We start from the raw sequence: 9,755 nt of genomic DNA, 5'->3' as shown, positions 1-9,755 counted from the left end.
CACCGCGCGAGCCGATCGAGCACCGCCGCCATCGACGTCGCCGCCGCCCAGAGCCCCGACCTCACGCCGCCGCCCAGAGCCACCGCCGCCGCCGTCCTGCTCCCCCCACAGCGCGAGCCGAGCACCGCCGCCATCGACGTCGCCGCCGCCCAGAGCCCGCCCCGACCTCACGCCGCCGCCCAGAGCCCGCCCCGACCTCACGCCGCCGCCAAGGTGCTCAAATTTAGTGCAAAGAAGTAGTAAAACTTTTGCATCGTTAAGGGAGTTAGAGGTTCAATTTCGGCACCTCATATTTTTGTACAACAATATTCTTATGCAAAAATTTTATTGTGATTTGAGCAAGATATTAAATTCGTGACGATTTCTACTTTCATTTTGTGATGTTTTCAGATGTTTGCCACAGAAACTGGGCCCAAACTAGAGTCCATATGGATTATTTGCAAATATATAATGAAAATTTATAAATTGTCATAGATCCTGTCTATTTATGGCAGTTTTCGTAAATTTCACCAAAAATCTATCATACATTTAAGGATTTCTTGTAGCAGTAGAAATGAGTTATTTTTTGATTCGCTCCTTAAAAAAAAGGGGTGTTACTACAAATTATTTTTGTAGTAGTGATAAAAGGGTACACTAATAAGTCTTTAGATAGATGAAGTTTGAACAGGGGTGAAAAGACATATACTTAGGGTTCCACAAATTACTACAGAATATCAACAACGGTATTATGTAAAAAAATGAATAAATTAAAAGAGAGAAACGTATTGTTTTGCATGATCTCAACATACTGATCTCTTGATTTATTCGGTATCATGTAGAATGGAGATACATACTTGCAGAAGAAAGGGATACTCTCACCTCGGCTTCATCGACCCAATTACTTGTAATTGGAGGCTTCTACGCGACAATACCGATGAGATATTCCAAATGTTGTTCAAGTACATAAGCGTTTATCACAACAAGCAAATGATATTGTTTCCTTACAACTTTGCGTGAGTGATTCCTTCCGTCTAACTCTTTCTATTCTGTAATCGAATTGTTTAAACCTTAACTACCAAGAACTGCCTCCGTATAATCTTGCAGTGAACACTGGATCCTAATTGTCATAATTCCCGAGAAGAGCCTACTCGTGGTTATGGACTCATTGAGGAGACCTCCAGAACAATACGAAAATCTTCTTAACATGATGAAAAAGTAAATCTACCACTACTCCGTCGGTGACTGATAATTTGAATCACTTTGTTACTTGACTATAATTGTTCTAATCATGCACAGGGTTTGGAAAGAATTCGCTAAAAATCATCCAGGCAAATTTGACAAGGAATTGAAGATCAAGACAGATTTTCCGGTACGCGCTTGGATGATTCGTTGCACGATTCATTAGTTTTATTATATATTCATGTAAATACCTGATAATTTCTTCTCTCTTAAAGTGTATGAGGCAGAAACCAGGCACTGTATTGTGCGCATACTATGTATGCGAGAACATCCATGGTCTGGTAGGTCCTCCAAAGGGCTGGACAGATTGGGAGGAGGAAGTAAGTAAAAAAACTTGTTAATATTTGAACTCGTATTTTAATTAGTCGAAATTAATTATCCCCTTTTTCCATAGGTCGGGGAGATGCGCGATAAACTCATACCGGAGGAAAAGGTTATGGCGATTCAAGAACAATTCTCCGGATTTATTGTTGAGCAAGTCCTCGATCCAAAAGGCGAATTCTACTATGATGGAATATCTAATATTGACAATCACAGTAAATATGACAATATACGCGTATATATGTAATTAAGAACGAATATAACTATGTAAATATATATGTGTGTCTATGTATTAAATTTCTATTTATGAGTATGTATGTATGTATTAAATTTCCAAAAGGCAAATTCTACTATGTAATTAAGAACGAATATACCTATGCAAATATGATGGAGTATGTATGTATTATATATATAAGCACTCCAATAATATATATGTGTATATATATATATTTATATAATATTGGTCCTAGACATTTTCATATGTAAAGGAATTCACATGTATAGATATGTGTATACATATATATATAAGTGAATTAATTTATATATGAAAACTATCTAGGACAAATATTATATAAGTAACTATATATATATGTATATATTAGTGGAGATCATACACACTGAATTCCAATACATAAGTTTAATTGAAATGCAAAAGTATAATTGAAATAGAAAAAGAATCGAGAAAAGAAAAACATGAAAAAAAAAGAGACCTTTTGTCCCGGTTGGTAACACCAACCGGGACAAAAGGGTGCGCCAGCCACGTGGGCGCTGGCTGCACCTTTTGTCCCGGTTGGTGTTACCAACCGGGACAAAAGGTCCTCTTTTGTCCCGGTTGCCACAACCGGGACAAAAGGGCACCCCCTTTTGTCCCGGACAGGCGTTCCCGGTTGGGAAACCGGGACAACAGCGGTTTCCCAACCGGGACAAATCAACGTTTTTGTAGTAGTGATGTTACCTGCATCGACCTGGTATGAGAACAGTACAGTGTCCAACTATGAAATAAGGCTACATCAGTCGGTGAGGTTATCTGTAGATTATCGCCACTAGCAATATAATAACTATGGTAAATAGTCCTTGAATGGACAGTGCTCAATTCGGAAATCAAGTTAGGTCGTGAATGTGAAAGTGCCGCAAAAAATCAGACTGAGTCGTCACCTTCGTAAATCTTATTCAGTTATTAGGTGCAACCGTGACGGACACATGAGACTAAGTAGCTGTTTGGAATTTGGATATAGGCTAAAGTTAAGTGCTAAATTTTAGCCCCTCCTATTAGCACTTATCTTTGCTAAAGTAGTAAAGTTTTTAAGTTTTGACTAAAATTTAGCTCACTTTATTAGCACTTCTTTTGGATATACTAATACCAAAATTTAGCGCTTTCACCTATTAGCACTTGCATACAAACAGGACCTGAAGCTGTTGGCCTATGCAGTATGCACCATGGCGCAGCGAGAGGCAGAAGTCTGCACTTCTAAACGCAACCTCCTCTACTTTTTCTTCAGTTATTATCTGTGTGGTGAAAGGAAAAGGAAAGTGTAGCTTAGTTGGCACACAACCACCGCTCCCGATTCCGTCCAATACACACAATAATGCTCTAGCTGCTGGGCTGGCTGCTGCTCACAATGGACGTCCACATTCAAAAGCGCTATCTGCCTTCATCTTCTCCCGTACTCTGAATGGGACTTCATATTCTTTTATTTCTCAAGTGTAGAATAATGCCACCTGAAAATTAACATGTAAGGCAATTAATAACCCGTGGAAGGTCGCGTGCTAAATTTTGAAATCAAGTTAGGTCGTCTCTTTTTGTAAGACAAAAAAAATATTCAAAATTATGGAGTTCGAGATGGAGTCAAATGTGAATATGTGATAACTGATAACCAATATACCGAAAAGCTTAACTATTAATTACCGAAATGTCACTCAATTCATTTGGAGGCATTCGACACATACTTTTGGTTATCCTAGGATTGGTGTGCTCCGATCATCTCTCCCAACTCCGGTGATTCTCGTGGACCTGGTTAGACTTCAGAGATACGGTGGTGTCTGGAGACACAATAACTAGTACAACAAAGTGTTAAGTATATGGTCAGAAAATACTAACCAACACTTGTGTATTCAAAGTGGATCCAGAACAAATCTCTATTGCAATTTGAAAAGATGTGTATTTTTCTGGCCTAATCGTGTGAATTCAAAGCAAAGCCAGCACAAATAATCTTCGTTGTAATTTGAAAAAGTCGAGCCTCAAATTGTAATACCCTTTTCTCTCATGCTGTAAGCGTTATTTGCATCAATGCTTGAATCTATAAATTGGTACCCAACAGTACGCGACAAATAAAAAGATTAATGGATCCGGCCGTGAAGTGTGTGCTGCACACTGAAGGCTGAAGCGCAGCAAAACCCTAGAGTAGTAGGCGCAACATCATCCTCTTGGCTTTTTAGGCCCTGTTTAGTTCACACCCCGTAAACGCAAAAACGCAAAATTTTGCGAAAGAATTTTGCTAATTTGAAGTACTAAATAAAGTCTATTTACAAAACTTTTTGCATGGATGGGCTGTAAATCGCGAGACGAATCTAATGAGCCTACTTAATCCATGATTTGCAATAGCGATGCTACAGTAACAATCCGCTAATTATTAATTAATCATGGATTAATTAGCATCATTAGATTCATCTCGCGATTTACAACCCATCTGTGTAAAAAGTTTTGTAAATAGACTTCATTTAGTACTTCAAATTGGTAAGATTTTTTTGCAAAAATTTTTTGTAAAAAGAACTAAACACGGCCTTAGTCAACAATCAATACACTCTGAACAAATAAAGTGTAGCAGGAGGTTGGTGCCCAAGGCTGTGTTTAGATCACTGGAAAAGGTGGGAGAAAAAATCACATCAGACACTGTAGCACACTTTAGTACTTTTCGTTTGTTTGTGGTAAATATTGTCCTACCATGACCTAACTAGGCTTAAAAGATTTGTCTCGCAACGTACATCAAAACTATGCAATTAGTTTTTTTATTTACCTACATTTAGTACTCCATACATGAGTCATTTGCTATATTTAATGTTTCGATGTGATTTTGATGTCATGGAAAGTTTGTATTTTGTGGGGGTTTTTTTTGGATCTAAACACACCCAACTACCGTTCCGCCCCTATAAAAAACCCCTGCGTCGCTAGCTATGCAACCTCAACCCCACCGAGCCATCTCCTGTGATCTCCTTCCGTTCCCAAGCTAGCTAGCAGACGCACAAGGCCGCGGATCCATGGGCGTCTTCACGGTGACCAAGCTGTCCGAGGGCCCGGTGCGGCCGTCCGCCGCCACGCCGTCGGAGACGCTGCCCATGGCCTGGGTGGACCGGTACCCGACGCACCGCGGCCTCGTCGAGTCCGCGCACATCTACCGCAACGTCGCCGGCGACATCTCTCCGGCGCCGGCAGGGCTAGAGGAGGCTGGTGGTGGCGCGGGCGCCGATGCCGCCGCCCCCAGACTCGCCCTGCAGGCGCCGGACAAGGAGGCGATGGTGAACGGCAAGTCCCCGGCCGCGGTGGTGCGCGGCGCGCTGGCGGACGCGCTGGTGCACTACTACCCGTTCGCGGGGCGGATCGAAGAGGACGTCCCCGGCCGCCCCGCCGTGCGGTGCTCCGGCGAGGGCGTCTACTTCGTGGAGGCCGCCGCCAACTGCACCCTCGCCGACGTCAACTTCCTCGAGCGCCCGCTGCTGCTCGCCAAGGAGCAGCTCGTGCCGTGCCCGACGCCGGAGCTCTGGCCCGTCGAGCCACACAACACCCTCGCCATGATACAGGTGCGGTGCGGTGTAGTTGGTGGATCTACTTGCTGCTTGTCCGCTTTGCACTGAACATGTTCCCTTCAATTCTCCAAGCGTGTCTTGCCACGTCGGCTGATGAGACGAGTGAAGAAACAGTTGGATCGGACCAAATGAAACACACAAAGACGGGGCTTTAAAACCGGGGTCTTTGTTATCTTTTACTCATGTGCATATTAATGTAGTACTTAGCTGCTTTGAACAAAGCAAAACCTGACGTGTTCGTTACGCCTTACAAGTCAACAGTTAGATCTACAGGTGCAATAATTCAAAATTTTCCATGAATCTGATCTCTCTTTCTTTTTTTGGGAAATTAAACCATACATTAATCTGAACTCTGAATTGCTACTACTAGAAATATTACTAGTAACCTCGATTGTGATGGTCTCATATAATACATCAGCATGAGTGAATTTTTTCTAATTATTTATGTGGTGATGATGTTTTAATTTCAGGTCACGACCTTCACCTGCGGCGGCTTCGTGGTCGGCCTGCGCACCAACCACGCGGTGGCGGACGGCACGGGCGCGGCGCAGTTCCTGAAGGCCGTCGGTGACCTCGCCCGCGGGCTGCCGGAGCCCCGCGTGAAGCCCGTCTGGGCCCGGGACCGCTTCCCCGACCCGGACATCAAGCCCGGCCCGCTCCCGGAGCTGCCGGCGCTGGCCCTCGAGTACCTCGCGTTCGACTTCCCGGCCGCCTACATCGCCGAGCTCAAGTCGCAGTACGCCGCGTCCACGGGCGGCAAGATCTGCTCCGCCTTCGACATCGTCGTCGCCAAGCTCTGGCAGTGCCGGACGCGCGCCATCGGCGCCGAGCCCAGCGCCGACGTCCGGCTCTGCTTCTTCGCCAGCGCCCGCCACGTGCTCAAGCTGGAGCCGGGCTACTACGGCAACGCCATCTTCCCCGTGAAGGTGTCGGCGCCGGCGGGGAAGGTGGCCGGGTCGCCGGTGGTCGAGCTCGTCGGCGAGGTGCGCGACGCGAAGCGGCGGATGGCCGAGGAGTGCCTGCGCTGGGCGGAGGGCCGCACCGGCGGGCGCGACCCGTTCCAGATGACCTTCAGCTACGAGTCCGTGTACGTGTCGGACTGGAGCAAGCTCGGGTTCAACGACGTCGACTACGGCTACGGCACGCCGGTGTCCGCCGGCCCGCTGGTGAACTGCGACCTCATCGCGTCGGCCATCGTCATGAGGGCGCCGGCGCCGCTCGCCGGCACGCGGCTGCTGGCCAGCTGCGTCACCAAGGAGCACGCCGGCGACTTCGCCCGCAGGATGCGGGAGGATCTCGTGTGATGATGATATGCGCGCTTGCATATGTGCATGCGTGAAGGAACTCGATCGGCCGCCGTACCGTATCACATCTACCGATCTACTACAGTAGATGCTCCGTCTCAAATTATTAATCGTTCTGTTTTTTTTAATTCATAGATTTTACTACGCACCTCTATATATATATATAATATTATATTATATCTCGATGCATAGTAAAATCTAGGGTTTTTTTGGATTCTTGCCATTACAATTTTGTGACTTTGGAAGAATGCCGTTACTATTCACGTATTGGAAACTTACCATTACAATTCTTGACTTCTTTGAACCGTGTCATTTTATATATCTTTGATACCCTTGGACCCACTCGCAGACCCGCGTATTTTTGTATGGCCCAAAATACCCCTGCTGCTTCTCTCCCTTCCACTCACTGATGTGTGGGGCCCACACGTCAGCTTCTTCTTCAACCTACTGCCTCTTCTCCACCACACGCTGCCCACCTCCGCCCCTGCTGGCCGCGATCTGCTGCACAGGCCCCTGCTGGTCGCCTGCTGGAGGCGCAGGTGTGCGTCGGGCGGTGAGGCGTTAGGTGGGCCCCTGTAGGCGTCGGTCGGGTGCTACGTCAAGCGCCCCTGCAGGCCCGGGCGGTGCGGCATCAGGCGGGGCCAGCCAGAGGGGCGGAGGCGGTCGGGGCCGGCCGGAGTGGGGCGGAGGCGGCGGCAGGAAGGGGGAGGCGACCCTCCCCTGATTCTTCTCTGCCGGCGAGCGGCGCAGGAGGAGGCATGGCCGGATCCGGCTCTACATGGGTGGGGGGGGGGGGGGTGAGGGTGGACGACAGTGAGAAGGGGCGGCCGGCCGACGGCAGCAGGAAGGGGGAGGTGGGCAGGGCATGGTGAAGAGGAGGAAGGAGATTGAAGAAAAAGCTGACGTGTGGATCCCACATGTCAGTGAGTGGGAGGGAGAGAAGTAGCAGGAGTATTTTGGGCCATACGAAAATACGTGGGTCTGTGAGTGGGTCCAAGAGCATAAAAAATGTATAAAATGGCACGGTTCAAAGAAGTCAAAAATTGTAATGGCAAGTTTCCAATAAGATGAATAGTAATGACATTCTTGCAAAGTCGCAAAATTGTAATGACAAGAATCTAAAAACCCTAAAATCTATACATTTAAAAATTGAAATAACTAATAATTTGAGATGGAGGAGTACGATGTCATCAGAGCTAGTGGTGGGAGCTACGTACGAAATGGGTATTGTGTTCCTGTCTGGACCATGAGTATTATTGCACTAGTTGTTGTACAAAATGTGTGCAAATAAATAAATTTTTATAGAGTTATTGAACGGAACTAGTGTTCGTGACAAGAAAAATGAATGCTCCATGAAAGTCGGTTACACCTTGTATAGAGAGTATCTGAGTCGACGTAAACTGTTGTAACAATCCATATCATATCATTCAGTTTGGACGTGTGCTCTTTTTGTTTGGAGGGAAGTTTGGACGTGTGCTCAGATGCAACTAATATACGAAATAAATTCTTATGAAGCTGAATAATAATCAATTTTATTTCAACTAGGGGTGACAGAATTACCAAATTCCAACTACCTCTTTTTTTGAAGGATGATAGAAATTAAATCTAGAAAAGCTCTTATAATAATAATAATAATAATAATCTTTATCGTCTTTACCTATTTCTAAAAAAACAGAATGATTCTACAGTATATTGACTTTTGGAAAATTTGTTCCGTTCACACAATCATGATAGTTTGAAAAGGAAATGCAAGCCAATCCTTTAAGCAAGAAGCTGGCTCTAACACAGTCACAAATCCTGAAGATGGATGTTCGGATGTCTATTCGAATGTTTGGATGTCAACTTAATATAAAAATAATTATATAAGTTGCAATTAGAGCTCTAGATGAATCTATTAAGTATAATTAATGTCTGATTAGCGGATAGTTATTGTAGCAATTAGTTGTCAAATTACAGACTAATTAGGCTTAATAGATTTTCTCATGATTAAGTCACAACTTATGAAATCAGATTTGTAATAAGTCTATGTTTAGTATTTCTTATTGATATTTAAACATGCGATGTGACTTCTTATTGATATTTAAACATGCGATGTGACGGGACTTATGACTAAAACTTAAAAAACCAAACCTTGCCTTAAGATGGCAGCACCACTGCTTAACTGACGTGCAAAAAAAAAAACTGCAGAAAAGGACGTGCAAGGTCTAATAAACATTTAAGGCCCCTTTGGCATAGCTTCAAGAAGAGCATTAAAAACAGCTTCTTATGAAGCTATGCCAAAGAGGTAAAACTGCAGCAGCTTCTCCTCTAAATCAACCTGTGAAGCCATCCATGTGCTTCCACTAGCGGGGTGAAGCTAAAAACATGGCTTTACCCAGCTTCACTAGGAAGAAGCTATTTCGCCAAACGTTTTTCAAAACAGCTTTAGCTTCACTAGGAAATCTGCTTTACCAGAAAAGCCGCTTCACAAACTGTTTTAAGAGAAGCTAAAGCTATGCCAAACGGGGCTTTAGAATTCCATTGGAGACTTGGGCCTTTCAAACATTCTATGCTGGTCAGAGAAAAGAATAGAAAAAGTCGATATTTTTTATTACTTTTTTGAACGATAACATGCCAAAAAAAATAGCATACATGTGCTTGAAGGAGCAGTAACTCACCCTCCTCAAAAATAACTTAGTATGCTGCCAGGGCCGGCCCTGTGCTTTCGGGGGGCAGGGCGAACCTAAAGTACAAGGCCTTCACTAAAATAAATATCAAATTTGTTTTGTATTATTTGGTGAAAATATTGTATAAAATAGATACATAATACTATAACAACGAGCCAGGATTTGTAGCCATTTTAAAGAACCGATATTAAAATTATATTCGAATCAAGAAGGCAAGAATTATGCAAACGTACTATAAGGAACTAAAGGCTAATCAATTGGAGACTAACCTATTTTCTTAGCCATCAGGGGTGCACACGTTTTAGGTGGGAAATTGTGAAAAGCACACAGACAATGCGTGATGGAAGAAAAATAATGGATTAGTAGTGATACGAACAATAGAAAGGGTGATTGGGTGAACTTTTACCGGCTATTTTCTTATTTAAGTTGGATATTTAGTATATAT

The 9,755-nt window shown here is 44.4% G+C and overlaps 1 protein-coding gene across 1 annotated transcript; it reads left to right on the top strand.

Annotated features, from left to right (window-relative positions):
- The first annotated feature begins 4,714 nt into the window (after positions 1–4,714).
- Positions 4,715–6,910, top strand: LOC120703813 (acyl transferase 10-like). The gene is made up of 2 exons (XM_039987989.1): positions 4,715–5,334; positions 5,811–6,910. The coding sequence occupies exons 1-2, from the start codon at positions 4,795–4,797 to the stop codon at positions 6,642–6,644; spliced, it is 1,374 nt and encodes a 457-aa protein (XP_039843923.1). The 5' UTR covers positions 4,715–4,794; the 3' UTR covers positions 6,645–6,910.
- The last annotated feature ends 2,845 nt before the right edge of the window (positions 6,911–9,755 follow it).

This window comes from Panicum virgatum, chromosome 4K, assembly GCF_016808335.1.
Source record: "Panicum virgatum strain AP13 chromosome 4K, P.virgatum_v5, whole genome shotgun sequence".
Classification (NCBI taxonomy): domain Eukaryota; kingdom Viridiplantae; phylum Streptophyta; class Magnoliopsida; order Poales; family Poaceae; genus Panicum; species Panicum virgatum.
This window is presented reverse-complemented; position numbering and strand designations above follow the sequence as displayed.